This window comes from Hemitrygon akajei, chromosome 9 (assembly GCF_048418815.1).
Source record: "Hemitrygon akajei chromosome 9, sHemAka1.3, whole genome shotgun sequence".
Lineage (NCBI taxonomy): Eukaryota > Metazoa > Chordata > Chondrichthyes > Myliobatiformes > Dasyatidae > Hemitrygon > Hemitrygon akajei.
Window position 1 is genome coordinate 66,820,970 of NC_133132.1, and position 24,988 is coordinate 66,845,957.

Genomic DNA, 24,988 nt, shown 5'->3' on the forward strand with positions numbered 1-24,988 from the left:
GAGGAGTTGAGTGTGAAGATTGATGTACTATTATAGAAGAGGAGCTGAGTGTGAACATTGATGTAGAACTACAAAGGAGCTGAGTGTGACCATTGATGTAGAATTAAAAAGAGGAGGAGCTGAGTGTGAACACTGATGTAGAATTATAAAGAGAAGGAGCTGAGTGTGAATATTGATGTAGAATTACAAAAAGGAGGAGCTGAGTGTGAAGATTGATGTGGAATTACAAAGATGAGGAGCTGAGTGTGAAAATTGATGTAGAATTACAAAGAGGAGGAGCTGAGTGTGAACTTTGATGTAGAATTACAAAGAGGAGGAGCTGAGTGTGAAGATTGATGTAGAATTACAAAGAGGAGCTGCTGAGTGTGTACACTGATGTAGAATTACAAAGAGGAGGAGCTGAGTGTACACATTGATGTAGAATTACAAATAGGAGGAGCTGAAAGTGAAGATTGATGTAGAATTACAGAGAGGAGGAGCTGGAAGTGCAAATTGATGTAGAATTACAGAGAGGAGGATCTGAGTGTGAAGATTGATGTAGAATTACAAAGAGGAGCTGCTGAGTGTGTACATTGATGTAGAATTACAAAGCAGAGGGGCTGAGTGTGTACACTGATGTAGAATTACAAAGAGGAGGAGCTGAGTGTGAATATTGATGTAGAATTTCAAAGAGGAGGAGATGAGTGTGAACATTGATGTAGAATTACAAAGAGGAGGAACTGAGACTGAACATTGATGTAGAATTACAAAGAGGAGGAGCTGAGTGTGATGATTGATGTAGAATTACAAAGAGGAGCTGAAATTGAAGATTGATGTAAAATTACACAGAGGAGGAGCTAAGTGTGACGATTGATGTAGAATTACAAAGAGGAGGAGCTGAAAGTGACGATTGATGTAGAATTACAGAAGAGGAGGAGCTGAAAGTGTAGATTGATGTAGAATTACAAAGAGGAGGAACAGAAAGTGAAGATTGATGTAAAATTACAGAAGACGAGGAGTTGAAAGTGAGGATTGATGTAGAATTACCAAGAGGAGGAGCTGAGTGTGCAGATTGATGTAGAATTACAAAGAGGAGGAGCTGAAAGTGAAGATTGATGTAGAATTACAAAGAGGAGGAGCTGAAAGTGAATATTGATGTAGAATTACAAAGAGGAGGAGCTGAGTGTGAAGTTTGATGTAGAATTAAAAAGAGGAGGAGCTGAGCGTGAACATTGATGTAGAATTAAAAAGAGGAGGAGCTGAAAGTGAAGTCTGATGCAGAATTACAAAGAGGAGGAGCTGAGTGTGAAAATTGATGTAGAATTACAAAGAGGAGGAACTGAGTGTGAACATTGATGTAGCATTACAAAGAGGAGGAACTGCAAGTGAAGATTGATGTAGAATTACAGAAGAGGAGGAGCTGAAAGCGAAATTTGATGTAGAATTTCAAAGAGGAGGAACTAAAAGTAAAGATTGATGTACAATTACAAAGAGGCAGAACTGAAAGTGAAGATTGATGCAGAATTACAAAGAGTAGGAGCTGGAAGTGAAAATTGATGTAGAATTACAGAGAGGAGGATCTGAGTGTGAAGATTGATGTAGAATTACAAAGAGGAGCTGCTGAGTGTGTACACTGATGTAGAATTACAAAGAGGAGGAGCTGCGTGTGAATATTGATGTAGAATTTCAAAGAGGAGGAGATGAGTGTGAATATTGATGTAGAATTACAAAGAGGAGGAACTGAGAGTGAATATTGATGTAGAATTACAAAGAGGAGGAGCTGAGTGTGACGATTGTTGTAGAATTACAAAGAGGAGCTGAAATTGAAGATTGATGTAGAATTGCACAGAGGAGGAGCTAAGTGTGACGATTGATGTAGAATTACAAAGAGGAGGAGCTGAAAGTGACGATTGATGTAGAATTACAGAAGAGGAGGAGCTGAAAGTGAAGATTAATGTAGAACTACAGAAGACGAGGAGTTGAAAGTGAAGATTGATGTAGAATTACCAAGAGGAGGAGCTGAGTGTGCAGATTGATGTAGAATTACAAAGAGGAGCTGCTGAGTGTGAACATTGATGTAGAATTACAAAGCGGAGGGGCTGAGTGTGTACACTGATGTAGAATTACAAAGAGGAGGAGCTGAGTGTGAACATTGATGTAGAATTACAAAGAGGAGGAGATGAGTGTGAACATTGATGTAGAATTACAAAGAGGAGGAACTCAGAGTGAACATTGATGTAGAATTACAAAGAGGAGGAGCTGAGTGTGATGATTGATGTAGAATTACAAAGAGGAGGAGCTAAGTGTGACAATTGATGTAGAATTACAAAGAGGAGGAGCTGAAAGTGACGATTGATGTAGAATTACAGAAGAGGAGGAGCTGAAAGTGAACATTGATGTAGAATTACAAAGAGGAGGAGCTGAGTGTTGAAGATTGATGTTGAATTACAAAGACGAGGGGCTGAGTGTGAAAATTGATGTAGAATTACAAAGAGGAGGAGCTGAAAGTGAAGATTGATGTAGAATTACAAAGAGGAGCTGAAAGTGAAGATTGATGTAGAATTACAAAGAGGAGGAACTGAGTGTGCAGATTGATGTAGAATTACAAAGAGGAGCTGCTGAGTGTGTACACTGATGTAGAATTACAAAGAGGAGGAGCTGAGTGTACACATTGATGTAGAATTACAAATAGGAGGAGCTGAAAGTGAAGATTGATGTAGAATTACAGAGAGGAGGAGCTGGAAGTGCAAATTGATGTAGAATTACAGAGAGGAGGATCTGAGTGTGAAGATTGATGTAGAATTACAAAGAGGAGCTGCTGAGTGTGTACATTGATGTAGAATTACAAAGCAGAGGGGCTGAGTGTGTACACTGATGTAGAATTACAAAGAGGAGGAGCTGAGTGTGAATATTGATGTAGAATTTCAAAGAGGAGGAGATGAGTGTGAACATTGATGTAGAATTACAAAGAGGAGGAACTGAGACTGAACATTGATGTAGAATTACAAAGAGGAGGAGCTGAGTGTGATGATTGATGTAGAATTACAAAGAGGAGCTGAAATTGAAGATTGATGTAAAATTACACAGAGGAGGAGCTAAGTGTGACGATTGATGTAGAATTACAAAGAGGAGGAGCTGAAAGTGACGATTGATGTAGAATTACAGAAGAGGAGGAGCTGAAAGTGTAGATTGATGTAGAATTACAAAGAGGAGGAACAGAAAGTGAAGATTGATGTAAAATTACAGAAGACGAGGAGTTGAAAGTGAAGATTGATGTAGAATTACCAAGAGGAGGAGCTGAGTGTGCAGATTGATGTAGAATTACAAAGAGGAGTTGAAAGTGAAGATTGATGTAGAATTACAAAGAGGAGGAGCTGAAAGTGAAGATTGATGTAGAATTACAAAGAGGAGGAGCTGAAAGTGAATATTGATGTAGAATTACAAAGAGGAGGAGCTGAGTGTGAAGTTTGATGTAGAATTAAAAAGAGGAGGAGCTGAAAGTGAAGTCTGATGTAGAATTACAAAGAGGAGGAGCTGAGTGTGAAAATTGATGTAGAATTACAAAGAGGAGGAACTGAGTGTGAACATTGATGTAGCATTACAAAGAGGAGGAACTGCAAGTGAAGATTGATGTAGAATTACAGAAGAGGAGGAGCTGAAAGCGAAATTTGGTGTAGAATTTCAAAGAGGAGGAACTAAAAGTAAAGATTGATGTACAATTACAAAGAGGCAGAACTGAAAGTGAAGATTGATGCAGAATTACAAAGAGTAGGAGCTGGAAGTGAAAATTGATGTAGAATTACAGAGAGGAGGATCTGAGTGTGAAGATTGATGTAGAATTACAAAGAGGAGCTGCTGAGTGTGTACACTGATGTAGAATTACAAAGAGGAGGAGCTGCGTGTGAATATTGATGTAGAATTTCAAAGAGGAGGAGATGAGTGTGAATATTGATGTAGAATTACAAAGAGGAGGAACTGAGAGTGAATATTGATGTAGAATTACAAAGAGGAGGAGCTGAGTGTGACGATTGTTGTAGAATTACAAAGAGGAGCTGAAATTGAAGATTGATGTAGAATTGCACAGAGGAGGAGCTAAGTGTGACGATTGATGTAGAATTACAAAGAGGAGGAGCTGAAAGTGACGATTGATGTAGAATTACAGAAGAGGAGGAGCTGAAAGTGAAGATTAATGTAGAACTACAGAAGACGAGGAGTTGAAAGTGAAGATTGATGTAGAATTACCAAGAGGAGGAGCTGAGTGTGCAGATTGATGTAGAATTACAAAGAGGAGCTGCTGAGTGTGAACATTGATGTAGAATTACAAAGCGGAGGGGCTGAGTGTGTACACTGATGTAGAATTACAAAGAGGAGGAGCTGAGTGTGAACATTGATGTAGAATTACAAAGAGGAGGAGATGAGTGTGAACATTGATGTAGAATTACAAAGAGGAGGAACTCAGAGTGAACATTGATGTAGAATTACAAAGAGGAGGAGCTGAGTGTGATGATTGATGTAGAATTACAAAGAGGAGGAGCTAAGTGTGACAATTGATGTAGAATTACAAAGAGGAGGAGCTGAAAGTGACGATTGATGTAGAATTACAGAAGAGGAGGAGCTGAAAGTGAACATTGATGTAGAATTACAAAGAGGAGGAGCTGAGTGTTGAAGATTGATGTTGAATTACAAAGACGAGGGGCTGAGTGTGAAAATTGATGTAGAATTACAAACAGGAGGAGCTGAAAGTGAAGATTGATGTAGAATTACAAAGAGGAGCTGAAAGTGAAGATTGACGTAGAATTACAAAGAGGAGGAACTGAGTGTGCAGATTGATGTAGAATTACAAAGAGGAGCTGCTGAGTGTGAACATTGATGTAGAATTACAAAGAGGAGGAACTGAGAGTGAACATTGATGTAGAATTACACAGAGGAGGAGATGAGTGTGAAGACTGATGTAGAATTACAAAGCGGAGGGGCTGAGTGTGCACACTGATGTAGAATTACAAAGAGGAGGAGCTGAGTGTGCACATTGATGTAGAATTACAAATAGGAGGAGCTGAAAGTGAAGATTGATGTAGAATTACAGAGAGGAGGAGATGAGTGTGAAGACAGATGTAGAATTACAAAGCGGAGGGGCTGAGTGTGTACACTGATGTAGAATTACAAAGAGGCGGAGCTGAGTGTGCAGATTGATGCAGAATTACAAAGAGGAGCTCCTGAGTGTGAACATTGATGTAGAATTACAAAGAGGAGGAACTGAGAGTGAACATTGATGTAGAATTACAAAGAGGAAGAACTGAGTGTGAAGGTTGATGTGGAATTACAAAGACGAGGAGCTGAGTGTGTAAATTGATGTAGAATTACAAAGAGGAGGAGTTGAGTGTGAGGATTGATGTACTATTATAGAAGAGGAGCTGAGTGTGAACACTGATGTAGAATTACAAAGAGGAGGAACTGAGTGTGAACATTGATGTGGAATAACAAAGAGGAGGAGTTGAGTGTGAAGAATGATGTACTATTATAGAAGAGGAGCTGAGTGTGAACACTGATGTAGAATTACAAAGAGGAGGAGTTGAGTGTGAAGATTGATGTACTATTATAGAGGAGGAGCTGAGTGTGAACACAGATGTAAAATTACAAAGAGGAGGAACTGAGTGTGAACATTGATGTAGAATTACTAAGGGGAGGAGTTGAGTGTGAAGATTGATGTACTATTATAAAGAGGAGCTGAGTGTGAAGATTGATGTAGAATTACAAAGAGGAGGAGTTGAGTGTGAAGATTGATGTACTATTATAGAAGAGGAGCTGAGTGTGAACATTGATGTAGAATTACAAAGGAGCTGAGTGTGACCATTGATGTAGAAATAGAAAGAGGAGCTGCTGAGTGTGAACATTGATGTAGAATTACAAAGAGGCGGAGCTGAGTGTGCACATTGATGTAGAATTACAAATAGGAGTAGCTGAAAGTGAGGATTGATGTAGAATTACAGAGAGCAGGAGCTGAAAGTGAAGACTGATGTAGCATTACAAAGAGGAGAAGCTGAGTGTGAACATTGATGTAGAATTACAAAGATCAGGAGCTGAGTGTGAACACTGATGTAGAATTACAAAGAGGAGGAGCTGAGTGTAAATACTGATGTAGAGTTACAAAGAGCAGGTGCTGAGTGTGAAGACTGATGTAGAATTACAAATAGGAGGAGCTGAAAGTGAAGATTGATGTAGAATTACAGAGAGGAGGAGATGAGTGTGAAGACAGATATAGAACTACAAAGCGGAGGGGCTGAGTGTGTACACTGATGTAGAATTACAAAGAGGCAGAGCTGAGTGTGCGGATTGATGCAAAATTACAAAGAGGAGCTGCTGAGTGTGAACATTGATGTAGAATTACAACGAGGAAGAACTGAGTGTGAAGGTTGATGTGGAATTACAAAGACGAGGAGCTGAGTGTGTAAATTGATGTAGAATTACAAAGAGGAGGAGTTGAGTGTAAAGATTGATGTACTATTATAGAAGAGGAGCTGAGTGTGAACACTGATGTAGAATTACAAAGAGGAGGAACTGAGTGTGAACATTGATGTGGAATAACAAAGAGGAGGAGTTGAGTGTGAAGAATGATGTACTATTATAGTAGAGGAGCTGAGTGTGAACACTGATGTAGAATTACAAAGAGGAGGAGTTGAGTGTGAAGATTGATGTACTATTATAGAAGAGGAGCTGAGTGTGAACATTGATGTATAATTACAAAGGAGCTGAGTGTGACCATTGATGTAGAAATAGAAAGAGGAGCTGCTGAGTGTGAACATTGATGTAGAATTACAAAGAGGAGGAACTGAGAGTGAATACTGATATAGACTTACAAAGATCAGGTGCTGAGTGTGAAGACTGATGTAGAATTACAAAGAGGAGCTGAGTGTGAAGATTGATGTTGAATTACAAAGAGGAGGAGCTGACTGTGAACATTGATGTAGAATTACACAGAGGAGGAGATGAGTGTGAAGACTGATGTAGAATTACAAAGCGGAGGGGCTCAGTGTGTACACTGATGTAGAATTACAAAGAGGAGGAGCTGAGTGTGCACATTGATGTAGAATTACAAATAGGAGGAGCTGAAAGTGAGGATTGATGTAGAATTACAGAGAGCAGGAGCTGAAAGTGAAGACTGATGTAGCATTACAAAGAGGAGAAGCTGAGTGTGAACATTGATGTAGAATTACAAAGAGGAGGAACTGTGTGAACATTGATGTAGAATTACAAAGAGGAGGTGTTGAGTGTGAAGATTGATGTACTATTATAGAAGAGGAGCTGAGTGTGAACACTGATGTAGAATTACAAAGAGGAGGAGTTGAGTGTGAAGATTGATGTACTATTATAGAAGAGGAGCTGAGTGTGAACATTGATGTAGAATTACAAAGGAGCTGAGTGTGACCATTGATGTAGAATTACAAAGAGGAGGAACTGAGTGTGAACATTGATGTAGAATTACAAAGAGGAGGAGTTGAGTGTGAAGATTGATGTACTATTATAGAAGAGGAGCTGAGTGTGAAGATTGATGTAGAATTACAAACAGGAGGAGTTGAGTGTGAAGATTGATGTACTATTATAGAAGAGGAGCTGAGGGTGAACATTGATGGAGAATTACAAAGGAGCTGAGTGTGACCATTGATGTAGAATTACAAAGAGGAGGGGCTGAGTGTGAACATTGATGTAGAATTAAAAAGACGAGGAGCTGAGTGTGAAAATTGATGTAGAATTACAAAGAGGAGGAGTTGAGTGTGAAGATTGATGTACTATTATAGAAGAGGAGCTGAGTGTGAACAATGATGTAGAATTACAAAGAGGAGGAACTGAGTGTGAACATTGATGTAGAATTACAAAGAGGAGGTGTTGAGTGTGAAGATTGATGTAGAATTACAAAGAGGAGGAGCTGAGTGTGAACATTGATGTAGAATTACAAAGAGGAGGAGTTGAGTGTGAAGATTGATGTACTATTATAGAAGAGGAGCTGAGTGTGAACACTGATGTAGAATTACAAAGAGGAGGAGTTGACTGTGAAGATTGATGTACTATTATAGAAGAGGAGCTGAGTGTGAACACTGATGTAGAATTAGAAAGAGGAGGAACTGAGTGTGAAGATTGATGTAGAATTACAAAGAGGAGGTGTAGAGTGTGAAGATTGATGTACTATTATAGAAGAGGAGCTGAGTGTGAAGATTGATGTAGAATTACAAAGAGGAGGAGTTGAGCGTGAAGATTGATGTACTATTATAGAAGAGGAGCTGAGTGTGAACATTGATGTAGAATTACAAAGGAGCTGAGTGTGTCCATTGATGTAGAATTACAAAGAGGAGGTACTGAGTGTGAACATTGATGTAGAATTACAAAGAGGAGGAACTGAGTGTGAAGGTTGATGTGGAATTACAAAGACGAGGAGCTGAGTGTGAAAATTGATGTAGAATTACAAAGAGGAGGAGCTGAAAGTCAAGATTGATGTAGAATTACAGAGGAGCTGAAACTGAAGATTGATGTAGAATTACAAAGAGGAGGAGCTGAGTGTGCAGATTGATGTAGAATTACAAAGAGGAGCTGCAGAGTGTGAACATTGATGTAGAATTACAAAGAGGAGCTGCTGAGTGTGAACATTGATGTAGAATTACAAAGAGGAGGAACTGAGAGTGAACACTGATGTAGAATTACATAGAGGAAGAACTGAGTGTGAAGGTTGATGTGGAATTACAAAGACGAGGAGTTGAGTGTGAAGGTTGATGTACTATTATAGAAGAGGAGCTGAGGGTGAACATTGATGGAGAATTACAAAGGAGCTGAGTGTGACCATTGATGTAGAATTACAAAGAGGAGGGGCTGAGTGTGAACATTGATGTAGAATTAAAAAGACGAGGAGCTGAGTGTGAAAATTGATGTAGAATTACAAAGAGGAGGAGTTGAGTGTGAAGATTGATGTACTATTATAGAAGAGGAGCTGAGTGTGAACAATGATGTAGAATTACAAAGAGGAGGAACTGAGTGTGAACATTGATGTAGAATTACAAAGAGGAGGTGTTGAGTGTGAAGATTGATGTAGAATTACAAAGAGGAGGAGCTGAGTGTGAACATTGATGTAGAATTACAAAGAGGAGGAGTTGAGTGTGAAGATTGATGTACTATTATAGAAGAGGAGCTGAGTGTGAACACTGATGTAGAATTACAAAGAGGAGGAGTTGACTGTGAAGATTGATGTACTATTATAGAAGAGGAGCTGAGTGTGAACACTGATGTAGAATTAGAAAGAGGAGGAACTGAGTGTGAAGATTGATGTAGAATTACAAAGAGGAGGTGTAGAGTGTGAAGATTGATGTACTATTATAGAAGAGGAGCTGAGTGTGAAGATTGATGTAGAATTACAAAGAGGAGGAGTTGAGCGTGAAGATTGATGTACTATTATAGAAGAGGAGCTGAGTGTGAACATTGATGTAGAATTACAAAGGAGCTGAGTGTGACCATTGATGTAGAATTACAAAGAGGAGGTACTGAGTGTGAACATTGATGTAGAATTACAAAGAGGAGGAACTGAGTGTGAAGGTTGATGTGGAATTACAAAGACGAGGAGCTGAGTGTGAAAATTGATGTAGAATTACAAAGAGGAGGAGCTGAAAGTCAAGATTGATGTAGAATTACAGAGGAGCTGAAACTGAAGATTGATGTAGAATTACAAAGAGGAGGAGCTGAGTGTGCAGATTGATGTAGAATTACAAAGAGGAGCTGCAGAGTGTGAACATTGATGTAGAATTACAAAGAGGAGCTGCTGAGTGTGAACATTGATGTAGAATTACAAAGAGGAGGAACTGAGAGTGAACACTGATGTAGAATTACATAGAGGAAGAACTGAGTGTGAAGGTTGATGTGGAATTACAAAGACGAGGAGTTGAGTGTGAAGATTGATGTACTATTATAGAAGAGGAGCTGAGTGTGAACACTGATGTAGAATTAAAGAGGAGGAACTGAGTGTGAACATTGATGTAGAATTATAAAGAGGAGGAGTTGAGTGTGAAGATTGATGTACTATTATAGAATAGGAGCTGAGTGTGAGGATTGATGTAGAATTACAAAGAGGAGTTGAGTGTGAAGATTGATGTACTATTATAGAAGAGGAGCTGAGTGTGAACACTGATGTAGAATTACAAAGAGGAGGAGTTGTGTGTGAAGATTGATGAACTATTATAGAAGAGGAGCTGAGTGTGAACACTGATGTAGAATTACAAAGGGGAGGAACTGAGTGTGAACATTGATGTAGAATTACAAAGAGGAGGAGTTGAGTGTGAAGATTGATGTACTATTATAGAAGAGGAGCTGAGTGTGAAGATTGATGTAGAATTACAAAGAGGAGGAGTTGAGTGTGAAGATTGATGTACTATTATAGAAGAGGAGCTGAGTGTGAACATTGATGTAGAATTACAAAGGAGCTGAGTGTGACCATTGATGTAGAATTACAAAGAGGAGGAACTGAGTGTGAACATTGATGTAGAATTACAAAGAGGAGGAACTGAGTGTGAAGATTGATGTAGAATTACAAAGAGGAGGAGCTGAAAGTGAAGATTGATGTAGAATTACAAAGAGGAGCTAAAAGTGAAGATTGATGTAGAATTACAAAGAGGAGGAGCTGAGTGTGCAGACTGATGTAGAATTACAAAGAGGAGCTGCTGAGTGTGAACATTGATGTAGAATTACAAAGAGGAGGAACTGAGAGTGAACATTGATGTAGCATTACACAGAGGAGGAGATGAGTGTGAAGACTGATGTAGAATTACAAAGCGGAGGTGCTGAGTGTGTACACTGATGTAGAATTACAAATAGGAGGAGCTGAGTGTGCACATTGATGTAGAATTACAAATAGGAGGAGCTGAAAGTGAAAATTGATGTAGAATTACAGAGAGCAGGAGCTGAAAGTGAAGATTAATGTAGCATTACAAAGAGGAGGAGCTGAGTGTGAACATTGATGTAGAATTACAAAGATCAGGAGCTGAGTGTGAACACTGATGTAGAATTACAAAGAGGAGGAGCTGAGTGTGAATACTGATGTAGACTTACAAAGAGCAGGTGCTGAGTGTGAAGACTGATGTAGAATTACAAAGAGGAGCTGAAAGTGAAGATTGATGTAGAATTACAAAGAGCAGGAGCTGAGTGTGAAAATTGATGTAGAATTACAAAGAGGAGGAACTGAGTGTGAACATTGATGTAGCATTATAAAGAGGAGGAACTGCAAGTGAAGATTGATGTAGAATTACAGAAGAGGAGGATCTGAAAGTGAAGATTGATGTTGAGTTACAAAGAGGAGGAGCTGACTGTGAACATTGATGTAGAATTACAAAGAGGAGGAGCTGAAAGTGTAGATTAATGTAGAATTACACACAGGAGGAGATGAGTGTGAAGATTGATGTACAATTACAAAGCGGAGGGGCTGAGTGTGTACACTGATGTAGAATTACAAAGAGGAGGAGCTGAGTGTGTACACTGATGTAGAATTACAAAGAGCAGGAGCTGAGTGTGAAGATTGATGTAGAATTACAAAACGGAGGGGCTGAGTGTGTACACTGATGTAGAATTACAAAGAGGAGGAGCTGAGTGTGTACACTGATGTAGAATTACAAAGAGGAGGAGCTCAGTGTGAATATTGATGTAGAATTACAAAAAGGAGGAGCTGAGTGTGATGATTGATGTAGAATTACAAAGAGGAGCTGAAATTGAAGATTGATGTAGAATTACACAGAGGAGGAGCTGAAAGTGACGATTGATGTATAATTACAGAAGAGGAGCAGCTGAAAGTGAAGATTGATGTAGAATTACAAAGAGGAGGAACTGAAAGTGAATATTGATGTAGAATTACAAAGAGGAGGAGCTGAGTGTTGAAGATTGATGTACAATTACAAAGAGTAGGAGCTGAGTGTGAAGATTGATGTGGAATTACAAAGACGAGGAGCTGAGTGTGAAAATTGATGTAGAATTACAAAGAGGAGGAGCTGAGTGTGAACATTGATGAAGAATTACAAAGAGGATCTGAGTGTGAAGATTGATGTAGAATTACAAAGAGCAGGATCTGAGTGTGAAGATTGATGTAGAATTACAAAGAAGAGGAGTTGAGAGTGAACATTGATGTACAATTATAGAAGAGGAGCTGAGTGTGAACATTGATGTAGAATTACAAAGAGGAGGAGCTGAGTGATGAAGATTGATGTAGAATTACAAAGAGGAGGAGCTGAGTGTGAACATTGATGTAGAATTACAAAGAGAAGGAGCTGAGTGTGAATATTGATATAGAATTACAAAAAGTAGGAGCTGAGTGTGCACATTGATGTAGAATTACAAATAGGAGGAGCTGAAAGTGAAGATTGATGTAGAATTACAGAGAGCAGGAGCTGAAAGTGAAGATTGATGTAGCATTACAAAGAGGAGGAGCTGAGTGTGAACATTGATGTAGAATTACAAAGATCAGGAGCTGAGTGTGAACACTGATGTAGAATTACAAAGAGGAGCTGAGTGTGAAGATTGATGTTGAATTACAAAGAGGAGGAGCTGACTGTGAACATTGATGTAGAATTACAAAGAGGAGGAGCTGAGTGTGAAGATTGATGTACAATTGTACAACAGCAGCTGAGTGTGAACATTGATGTAGAATTACAGAAGAGGAGCAGCTGAAAGTGAAGATTGATGTAGAATTACAAAGCGGAGGGGCTGAGTGTGTACACTGATGTAGAATTACAAAGAGGAGGAGCTGAGTGTGTACACTGATGTAGAATTACAGAAGAGGAGCAGCTGAAAGTGAAGATTGATGTAGAATTACAGAGGAGGAGGATATGAAAGTGAATATTGATGTAGAATTACAAAGAGGAGGAGCTGTGTGTTGAAGATTGATGTACAATTACAAAGAGTAGGAGCTGAGTGTGAAGATTGATGTGGAATTACAAAAACGAGGAGCTGAGTGTGAAAATTGATGTAGAATTACAAAGAGGAGGAGCTGAGTGTGAACATTGATGTAGAATTAAAAAGAGGAGCTGAGTGTGAAGATTGATGTAGAATTACAAAGAGGAGGATCTGAGTGTGAAGATTGATGTAGAATTACAAAGAAGAGGAGTTGAGTGTGAACATTGATGTACAATTATAGAAGAGGAGCTGAGTGTGAACATTGATGTAGAATTACAAAGAGAAGGAGCTGAGCGTGAACATTGATGTAGAATTACAAAGAGAAGGAGCTGAATGTGAATATTGATGTAGAATGACAAAAAGGAGCTGAGTGTGAGGATTGATGTAGAATTATACAACAGCAGCTGAGTGTGAACATTCACGTAGAATTACAAAGAGGAGGAACTGTGTGAACATTGATGTAGAATTACAAAGAGGAGGTGTTGAGTGTGAAGATTGATGTACTATTATAGAAGAGGAGCTGAGTGTGAACATTGATGTAGAATTACAAAGATCAGGAGCTGAGTGTGAATACTGATGTAGACTTACAAAGAGCAGGTGCTGAGTGTGAAGACTGATGTAGAATTACAAAGAGGAGCTGAAAGTGAAGATTGATGTAGAATTACAAAGAGGAGGAGCTGAGTGTGAAAATTGATGTAGAATTACAAAGAGGAGGAACTGAGTGTGAACATTGATGTAGCATTACAAAGAGGAGGAACTGCAAGTGAAGATTGATGTAGAATTACAGAAGAGGAGGATCTGAAAGTGAAGATTGATGTTGAATTACAAAGAGGAGGAGCTGACTGTGAACATTGATGTAGAATTACAAAGAGGAGGAGCTGAAAGTGTAGATTAATGTAGAATTACACACAGGAGGAGATGAGTGTGAAGATTGATGTACAATTACAAAGCGGAGGGGCTGAGTGTGTACACTGATGTAGAATTACAAAGAGGAGGAGCTGAGTGTGTACACTGATGTAGAATTACAAAGAGCAGGAGCTGAGTGTGAAGATTGATGTAGAATTACAAAACGGAGGGGCTGAGTGTGTACACTGATGTAGAATTACAAAGAGGAGGAGCTGAGTGTGTACACTGATGTAGAATTACAAAGAGGAGGAGCTCAGTGTGAATATTGATGTAGAATTACAAAAAGGAGGAGCTGAGTGTGATGATTGATGTAGAATTACAAAGAGGAGCTGAAATTGAAGATTGATGTAGAATTACACAGAGGAGGAGCTGAAAGTGACGATTGATGTATAATTACAGAAGAGGAGCAGCTGAAAGTGAAGATTGATATAGAATTACAAAGAGGAGGAGCTGACTGTGAACATTGATGTAAAATTACAAAGAGGAGGAGCTGAAAGTGAAGATTAATGTAGAATTACAAAGAGGTGAAGCTGAAAGTAAAGATTAATGTAGAATTACAAAGAGGTGAAGCTGAGTGTGAACATTGATGTAGAATTACAAATAGGAGGAGCTGAAAGTGAAGATTGATGTAAAATTACAAAGAGGAGGGGCTGAGTGCAAAGATTGAAGTAGAATTACAAAGAGGAGGAGCTGAAAGTGAAGACTGATATAGATTTACAAAGAGGAGGAGCTGAAAGTGAACTTTGATGTAGAATTACAAAGAGGAGGAGCTGAGTGTGAACATTGATGTAGCATTACAAAGAGGAGGAGCTGACTGTGAACACTGATGTAGAATTACAAAGAGGAGGAGCTGACTGTGAACACTGATGTAGAATTACAAAGAGGAGGAGCTGAAAGTGAAGATTAATGTAGAATTACAAAGAGGAGGAGCTGAAAGTAAAGATTAATGTAGAATTACAAAGAGGAGGAGCTGAAAGTGAATATTGATGTAGAATTACAAAAAGGAGGAGCTGTGTGTGAACATTGATGTAGAATTACAAACGGTAGGAGCTGGAAGTGAAAATTGATGTAGAATTACAGAGAGGAGGATCTGAGTGTGAAGATTGATGAAGAATTACAAAAAGGAGGAGCTGAGTGTGAAGTTTGATGTAGAATTAAAAAGAGGAGGAGCTGAGCGTGAACATTGATGTAGAATTAAAAAGAGGAGGAGCTGAAAGTGAAGACTGATGTAGAATTACAAAGAGGAGGAGCTGAAAGTGAAGATTGATGTAGAATTACAGAAGAGGAGGAGCTGAAAGCGAAATTTGATGTAGAATTTCAAAGAGGAGGAACTAAAAGTGAAGATTGATGTACAATTACAAAGAGGCAGAACTGAAAGTGAAGATTGATGCAGAATTACAAAGAGTAGGAGCTGGAAGTGAAAATTGATGTAGAATTACAGAGAGGAGGATCTGAGTGTGAAGATTGATGTAGAATTACAAAGAGGAGTTGAAAGTGAAGATTGATGTAGAATTACAAAGAGGAGGAGCTGAAAGTGAAGATTGATCTAGAATTACAGAGGAGCTGAGTGTGCAGATTGATGTAGAATTACAAAGAGGAGCTGCTGAGTGTGAACATTGATGTAGAATTACAAAGAGGAGGAGCTGAAAGTGTAGATTAATGTAGAATTACACAGAGGAGTTGATGAGTGTGAAGATTGATGTAGAATTACAAAGCGGAGGGGCTGAGTGTGTACACTGATGTAGAATTACAAATAGGAGGAGCTGAGTGTGAATATTGATGTAGAATTACAAAGAGGAGGAGATGAGTGTGAACATTGATGTAGAATTACAAAGAGGAGGAACTGAGAGTGAACATTGATGTAGAATTACAATGAGGAGGAGCTGAGTGTGATCATTGATGTAGAATTACAAAGAGGAGCTGAAACTGAAGATTGATGTAGAATTACACAGAGGAGGAGCTAAGTGTGACGATTGATGTAGAATTACAAAGAGGAGGAGCTGAAAGTGATGATTGATGTAGAATTACAGAAGAGGAGGAGCTGAAAGTGAAGATTGATGTAGAATTACAAAGAGGAGGAGCTGAGTGTTGAAGATTGATGTGGAATTACAAAGAGGAGGAGCTGAAAGTGATGATTGATGTAGAATTACAGACGAGGAGGAGCTGAAAGTGAAGATTGATGTGGAATTACAAAGATGAGGAGCTGAGTGTGAACATTGATGTAGAATTACAAAGAGGAGGAGTTGAGTGTGAAGATTGATGTACTATTATAGAAGAGGAGCTGAGTGTGAACATTGATGTAGAATTACAAAGAGGCTGAGTGTGACCATTGATGTAGAATTACAAAGAGGAGGAACTGAGTGTGAACATTGATGTAGAATTACAAAGAGGAGGAACTGAGTGTGAAGGTTGATTTGGAATTACAAAGACGAGGAGCTGAGTGTGAAAATTGATGTAGAATTACAAAGAGGAGTTGAGTGTGAAGATTGATGTACTATTATCGAAGAGGAGCTGAGTGTGAACACTGATGTAGAATTACAAAGAGGAGGAGTTGAGTGTGAAGATTGATGTACTATTATAGAAGTGGAGCTGAGTGTGAACATTGATGTAAAATTACAAAGGAGCTGAGTGTGACCATTGATGTAGAATTACAGATGAGGAGGCGCTGAAAGTGAAGATTGATGTAGAATTACAAAGAGGAGGAGCTGAGTGTTGAAGATTGATGTAGAATTACAAAGAGAAGGAGCTGAGTGTGACCATTGATGTAGAATTACAAAGGAGCTGAGTGTGACCATTGATGTAGAATTACAAAGGAGCTGAGTGTGACCATTGATGTAGGATTACAAAGAGGAGGAACTGAGTGTGAACATTGATGTAGAATTACAAAGAGGAGGAGTTGAGTGTGAAGATTGATGTTCTATTATAGAAGAGGAGCTGAGTGTGAAGATTGATGTAGAATTACAAAGAGGAGGAGTTGAGTGTGAAGATTGATGTACTATTATAGAAGAGGAGCTGAGTGTGAAGATTGATGTAGAATTACAAAGAGGAGGAGTTGAGTGTGAAGATTGATGTACTATTATAGAAGAGGAGCTGAGTGTGAACATTGATGTAGAATTACAAAGGAGCTGAGTGTGAACATTGATGTAGAATTACAAAGAGGAGGAACTGAGTGTGAAGGTTGATGTGGAATTACAAAGACGAGGAGCTGAGTGTGAAAATTGATGTAGAATTACAAAGAGGAGGAGCTGAAAGTGAAGATTGATGTAGAATTACAAAGAGGAGCTGAAAGTGAAGATTGATGTAGAATTACAAAGAGGAGGAGCTGAGTGTGAAGATTGATGTAGAATTACAAAGAGGAGGAGCTGAGTGTGAAGATTGATGTACAATTATAGAAGAGGAGCTGAGCGTGAACATTGATGTAGAATTACAAAGAGAAGGAGCTGAGTGTGAACATTGATGTAGAATTACAAAGAGGAGGAGCTGAGTGTGAAGATTGATGTAGAATTACAAAGAGGAGCTGAAAGTGAAGATTGATGTAGAATTACTAAGAGGAGAAGCTGAAAGTGAAGACTGATGTAGAATAATGAAAAGAGGGAGCTGAGAGGTAGACAGATCATATTACATGGCAGTGCAGACGGGAGGGGCTCTGTGTCCTTTACATGGACCTATCTTGTATATTCTTACTACAAATATTTAAGAAACTACATACCTCTCCTGAAGAGAGCACATTGTTGAGATATTCAAGAAATGACTCTTCTTTGATTTCATTATCAGTGAATATGAAAGTGATGCCCTTCCCTTCTGCCCCAGCTGTTCTGTACAGTATCTTCAAGTCATCCATTAGGTTGCCAGCATTGTATGCTCTGAAAGACATAATGAAATATACATAATATGGCAATAGTAGCAATGCTTACAGTATTTGAGCAGCACTTTGAACACAATCTAATGAGTGACTGGATTAGCTGCTCAAAGGTAGTCTGGTAATTAAAGGCATTCATTGCAGGATCCAATACTCATTTCAGGTGCAACAACTGAGAATATACCACTGATATTATCACTGCAATTGAGAATATACTTCTAATACTATTCAAGTGAACTGCTGCAGTCTCTATAATGTAGAAAGCGGGAAAAATGAATGGAACCCAGGGAAACAAAAACAACTTAAAAAGAGGCTACAAAGCTCAGGTCCTAAAATACTGATATCTGGTATATAAAATTCAGAAAATACTGGAAAGGTTGAGCGGCACCTGTTGGGAGAGAGACTGAGTTAATATTTCAAGTCAAACTGAAGAGGATAAATCTTTGCCATGTGTTTCTGAGACTGATATATTAATAACAACCATCTCAATAATCACACAATCCTTGGTATAACCTTAATTTACCAAATAAACTCGTTAAACTCAATTATGCTACCCAATTTACAACAAATACAAACCATTATTTTAATTGCTAACCACGTATTGAATGTTCCTCAGCTTCATTTAGATATCCTCTGATATTATCTACATTAACTTAAATAATTTTCACATTGGAGACCCGTATGAAAAGTAAGAGCCCATTCAGGGCAATCTGACAAAATGAACCTAAAATCAACTTGGTGATACAAGGCAGAGGGTGATGATGAAGGCTGCTTTTGTGACTGGAAGTGCGTGACCAGTGGTGCACCACATGGATCAATGCTGGGACCCTTTTTGCTTGTTATTTGCATTAACATTCAGGATAGAAATGTAAACGATATGGTTAGTAAATTCAAATGTGAATCAAAAATTGATGGTGATGGTATTTGGCTACAGAATTATACTGATGAATAGTAGATATAGGTTGGAGTTTAGAAGAATGAGGGGGGATCTCACTGAAACCTATTTAATATTGAAAGGCCTAGATAAGAGTGGATGTGGAAAGGATGTTTCCTATAGTGGAGGAGTCTAGGACCAGAGGGTACAGCCTCAGTATAGAAGGATGTTTCTTTGGAACACAGATGAGAAGGAATGTCATTAGTCAGAGGGTGGTGAATCTATGGGATTCATTGCTACAGACAGCTGTGGAGGCCCAGTCATTGGGTATATTTAAAGCAGAGGCTGATGGTTTCTTGATTAGTAAGAGTGTCAAAGGTTAATGGAGAGAAGGCAGGAGAACAGGGTTGAGAATAATAATAAAACAGCCATTATGAAGTGGTGGAGCAGACTAGATGGGCCAAATGGCCTAATTATGCAACTATGTCTTATGATCTTTAGATAAAATAACTGAGAGGGGCATTTGATCAGGTATAAAAATTATAAGAACTTATATAAGGTAAGTAATGAATATCTTACCCCTTAGCAAAGATATCTACATATATCAAGAGGGCATAGGTTTAAGATAAGGGGCAGGTGATTTAGATGGAATCTGGGGATTCAATTCAATCTCTCCTTGTACACCAGAAGTTCTATCTGTGGAACCCGTACAGTAAATCTTTGCTGTACTTCCTCTTTGGTAAGTACATCTTTCCTAAGGTAAGAGAACAAACTGTACCCAACACTCTAGGCATACTCTCACCAAGGCCCAAGGTAACTGCTGGAAGAGTTCCTCACTGCTGTTTTCATATCTAACAAAGATTAGTAACCATATAGTATTAACTTGCAGAGAAAGAAGGAGAGCGCAAAGGCAATATCCATGATTGAGTCAAAACCAAGAGAAACTAAATAATATAAGTGGTGGTGATACAAGCTAAGAAGGAAAATATTAACAATTAGCAATTGTTTAGCTGGGATCCAATGTAGTAAAGCAAGCAATGGGATGATGGGAGACAGGATGGATTGTATCTGAACTAAGAATAATCTTTGCTTGATCTTTTTTAGGAATACTTCCAAAACTGTGAAAGAAATTAAATACAGAATGCTTATGGAGTGGACCATTGTCCATTTCATGACTTTGCAAGAAGATTGATCTAATTTAGTCTGTGAATGTTGCTTTCTATCATAAAATGCTGCAATTTGTTGCATATACCTTGATAAAGTGATCTGAAAGATTTTATATCCAGCAATGAAGGATGCCAACTTCGTTAAGCTTTGTTTTCCAGAACCTCCAACTCCAACCAGCAAAGCATTTCCACAATCTGTTCGAATTATACGAGATATCTGTAAAATATTTTTTTTTTGCAGTTTTAGAGGTAAGAAAGACTTTTCTCTGTCAAAGCCACAGTGTAAACAACCAAGACTGATCACTGTCATTGCAGCATAAAAGCAAAGTATCAAAGCCAATTTCACAGAAATTGTCATCCACTTTATCTCCCAAGGGAATGCTCTACTACCATTCCGGGAGTGCTGTCAGGCAGCCACTGGAGGAGCTGAGCACCATGATCAGCAATCACCAAACAGCACACCCTGCTGCCTTCTCTATCATCACAGGGAATTTCAACCAGGAAAACTTGAAAACGTCTCTGAACAACTACCACCAACATATCACCTGTGGAGCCAGAGAAGCCAATGCACTTGTTATAACACCATCAAGCATGCTCCACACCTACACCTTGTAAAGTTCAATCAGCTGGCTGGACTTCTACTCCCAGTGTATATGCAGAGACTAAAGACTGCAACACCAGTGGTGAGAACCAAGGAGATATGGTCAAGGGAGACGGAGGAATGCTTACAGGACTGCTTTGAGTTGGTGGACGAGACAAGACTCAGGGATTCGTCTTTGAATCTGAATGTATATGCCACATTTGTCACTGACTTCATCAAGACCTGTGTGGAGGAGTATGTCTTCGAGAACATACTGGACAAACCTAAACCAAAAGTCATGGATGAAGTAGGATATTCATATTCTTCTGTGGGCTAGATCTGTGGCATTCAAGACCAATGATCCAGACCTATACAAGAAATCCAACTATGAACTATAGAAGTCTATTGTAAAAGCAAAAAAGCAATTCTGATTGAAGTTAGAGACTGAATTGAATGTACATCAGCACTGGCAGGGAATGCAGGCCAATATTTCCAACAAAGCGATGCTTCATTCGCAGATGAGCACAACATCTTTTTTGCAGGCTTTGAAAGGGAGAATAAAATTACACCTGTGCAAACCCCTGCAGCATTTGGTGACCCTGTGATCTCTGTCTTGGAGGATGACTCGGGAACATCTTTCAAGAGGGTGAACTTTCACAAGGTTTCAATCCCTGATGATGTAGTTGGTAGGGCACTGAAAACCTGTGCCAACCAACTGGCAAGAGTGTTCAAGGACATCTTCAGTGCCTCTCTGCTGCAGCTGGAGGTTTTCACCTGCTTCAAGAGGGCAACGATCATACCAGTGCCCAAGAAGAGCAGGGTGAGGGTCCTCAATGAATCACCCATTTTGCACTCACATCTGCTTTAATGAAGCACTTCGAGAGGTTGGTCATGTCTAGAATCACCTCCTGCCCAAGTGCAGACATGGACTCACTGTAACTTTTCTATCATCACAATATGCCATTGCAGATGCAAATTCACTGGCCCTCCATTTGGCCTTGGACCACCTGGACAACAGCAATACCTACATCAGGCTGCTGTGTATTGATTACAGCTCAGTGTTCAACAAAATCATACCCTCATTTCTAATCAACATGCTCCAAAATCTGGGTTTCTGTACCTTCCTCTGCAACTAGATCCTTGACTTCCTCAACGGAAGACCACAATCAGTGTGGAGCAGAAGTAACATCTCCTTCTAGGCACTGCTCAAACGCCATCTCTGAACTTGAGATAATAGACAGGCCAATCTTGGTATGATACCATATTTTCTTCATGAAAGTCAATAGTGAATCACATTTTTATGGTGAATTTGACTACATGGACACTTGTATATGAAGATTATTCCAAATCTATTCAATTGGTTAATTTGAATTCCCCTGGCTGTCACAGACAGATTCTATATCAGCAGTCTAGGTCTATGGACATGGCATCAATAATTTGGCCACCATACTACCATACCCTTGATATGATACAGGATTCAGTAAACAGGATCAATAAATACATTCAATACACACAAAATGCTGGTGGGACACAGCAGGCCAGGCAGCATCTATAGGGAGAAGCGCTGTCGATGTTTCAGGCTGAGACCCTTTGTCAGGACTAACTGAAAGGAAAGATACTAAGAGATTTGAAAGTAGGAGGGGGGGGGGGGAAATGCAAAATGATAGGAGAAGACCGAGGGGGTAGAATGAAATTAAGAGCTAGAAAGGTGATTGGCGAAAGTGATACAGAGCTGGAGAAGGGAAAGGATCACCAGATTGATTCCTGGGATGGCAGGACTTTCTAGGTTCACCAGATTGATTCCTGGGATGGCAGGACTTTCATATGAAGAAAGACTGGATTGACTAGGCTTATACTCACTGGAATTTAGAAGATTGAGGGGGGAGCTTATTGAAACTTATAAAATTCTAAAGGGATTGGACAGGCTAGATGCAGGAAGATTGTTTCCGATGTTGGGGAAGTCCAGAACGAGGGGTGACAGTTTAAGGATAAAGGGGAAGCCTTTTAGGACTGAGATGAAGAAAAACTTCTTCACACAGAGAGCGGTGAATCTGTGGAATTCTCTGCCACAGGAAACAGTTGAGGCCGGTTCATTGGCTATATTTAAGAGTAAGTTAGATATGGCCCTTGTGGCTAAAGGGATCAGGGGGTATGGAGAGAAAGCAGGTACAGGGTTCTGAGTTGGATGATCAGCCATGATCATACTGAATGGCGCTGCAGGCTCGAAGGGCCCAATGGCCTACTCCTGCACCTATTTTCTATGTATCTATGTTTCTATGGGACAGGAGGCCTTGGGAGAAAGAAAGGGGGAGGGGAGCACCAGAGGGAGATGGAGAACAGGCAGGGTGATGGGCAGAGAGAGAGAAAAAAACAAACAACTAAATATATCAGGGATGGGGTAAGAAGGGGAGGGGCATTAATGGAAGTTAGAGAAGTCAATGTTCATGCCATCAGGTTGGAGGCTACCCAGCCGGTATATAAGGTGTGGTTCCTCCAACCTGAGTGTGGCTTCATCTTGACAGTAGAGGAGGCCATGGATAGACGTATCAGAATGGGAATGGGACGTGGAATTAAAATGTGTTCCCACCCCCTCCGATCTTCTATCATTTTGCATTTCCCCCTCCCCCTCCTACTTTCAAATCTCTTACTATCTTTCCTTTCAGTTAGTCCTGACGAAGGGTCTTGGCCCGAAACGTCGACAGCGCTTCTCCCTATAGATACTGCCTGGCCTGCTGTGTTTCACCAGCACTTTGTGTGTGTTGTTTGAATTTCCAGCATCTGCAGATTTCCTCGTGTTTGCTCAATAAATACATTATTTAGTTTACAGGATCAGGTTTTGTGGAGAAGTCCTAACCTTGAATGAAGTCTTAACCTACTTGATACGTATTGAACTAAAAGGCCTATTGATTTAGCTGCAGTCCAACTAATAAGCCTTCCATATTAAAATAAAATCTCTTTTGCAATGTATTTTAGAAGGAGGCTGTGATTTTAGATCATTATTAGAATTTTCATATCTCACTTTCATCAGGTGCAGCATTGCATCTTTGAAGAAGACTAGATCGAGATATCCTGATCGGACACCTTCATTATGTTGTGCCTGATAAAACTGTAATCTTTCAGTCAGGAATTCAAAGTTTGGCACCTGAAACATATTCAGTTGTAAGCATTAGAAAATCAAAGCTAAATGTATAAAGATAATAACATATTTATCACAGAACTAGTATGGCTCATTCTTCCTAAATAACCTAAACTTACTCATCATAGTGCTTGATCTTTGAAAATGAATTCATAATTTTGCACAACAAGGTAATAAAATGCAGATAACTAATTTTCCATTGCCATTCATCAGAATATACACAATGATTAAAAGAGGAAGAAAAGTGTGCAAATCTCTGTTTCTGTATCCTATCCATATGAGTTACCTTGGATTAAAAAAAAACAATTCCCAGGAAGGACACAGGCAATGTTTTGCCTGGTTCAAGATTAAGCATTAATATTCTATTTTAAGGTGGAATGGCTAATAAGCCCCCACATCTCACCCCACTTTCTTTGAAAATGTTTAATTGTATAACTAAATTACAAATTATGAGTGAATGCAGAAGATAAACAGCTGAACTTTAGGAACATGGGAGTATGGGAATGTATCAACAACTTGGTTCAAACAAACACAGGGAGGACCAAGGCTGATCAAGATTTCTAAGCATGGGAAAGAGGTCCACTTCTAAGATGAAGATTCCTGGAATCATTGTATTTAATGCAGATAAGTGTAAGATTGCACTTTGAGAGGACAAACCAAGGTAGGCCTTACAAGGTGAGCAGTGGGGCACTGAGGAGAATGGTAGAACAGAGGGATCTAGGAATACAGAACCTTGAAAGTGTCTTCACAAGTAGCAAACTTTTGGCACACTGGCCTTCATAAATCCATGTATTGAGAACGGGAGCTGGAATGATATATTGAAGTTGCACAAAACATTGAGGCCTTATATGGAGCAATGTGTGCAGTTCTGGTTACCTACCTACAGGAAAGATAATAGCAAGATTGAAAGAGTGTACAGAAAATTTACAAGGATGTTGTCAGAACTTGAGTTAAATGAAAAGGCTAACTAAGTTAAGACTTTATTCCCTAGAGCATAGCAGAATGAGGGGAGATTTGATTGAGGTATTCAAAATTATGTGGAATATAGATTTGATAAATGCAAGCAGGCTTTTCCACTGAGGTTGGGTGAGACTAGAACTAAAGGTCACGGGTTAAGGTGAATGTTGATATTCTTAAGGGGAACATGAGGGGGAACTTCTTCACTCAGAGGGTAGTGAAAGTGTGGAATGAGCTGCCAGCAGAAGTGGTGAATTTGAGGTTGATTTCAACATTTTAGAGAAATTTGGATTGGTAAATGGATGGGAGGGGTATGGAGAGATATGGTCTAGGATCAGGTTTGTGGGACTAAGCATTGACTAGACGGGCCAAAGAATCTGGTTTCTGTGCTATGGTGTTCTATGACTTTGACTCTAATTGAAATACCACAGGAGGGGGCCATTCAGCTCACCAAGTTTGTGCCAGATTCACAGTGGAGCAAATCAATCAGCATCATTCCTCTACTCTTTTCCAAAGCCCCTGTAATCCTAGAGATAGAAGTGGGCATGTGAAGATAGAATGGTAAATGCTCATAAATTATTAAATAGGTTGGTCAAATTCTGGTCAATCTTTGGCCTTCCAC

General features: G+C 39.3%; 1 protein-coding gene across 1 annotated transcript in view; it reads right to left on the bottom strand.

Annotated features, from left to right (window-relative positions):
• The window catches only part of LOC140732659 (dynein axonemal heavy chain 8-like), a 704,719-nt gene that overhangs the window by 351,417 nt on the left and 328,314 nt on the right, over positions 1 to 24,988 (bottom strand). The window contains exons 59-61 of the mRNA XM_073055352.1: positions 23,293 to 23,415; positions 19,780 to 19,910; positions 17,504 to 17,657 (exon numbers count right to left, since the gene is read on the bottom strand). Of these exons, the coding sequence (XP_072911453.1) occupies positions 17,504 to 17,657; positions 19,780 to 19,910; positions 23,293 to 23,415 (408 nt within the window). The remainder of the gene's footprint in view (positions 1 to 17,503; positions 17,658 to 19,779; positions 19,911 to 23,292; positions 23,416 to 24,988) is intronic.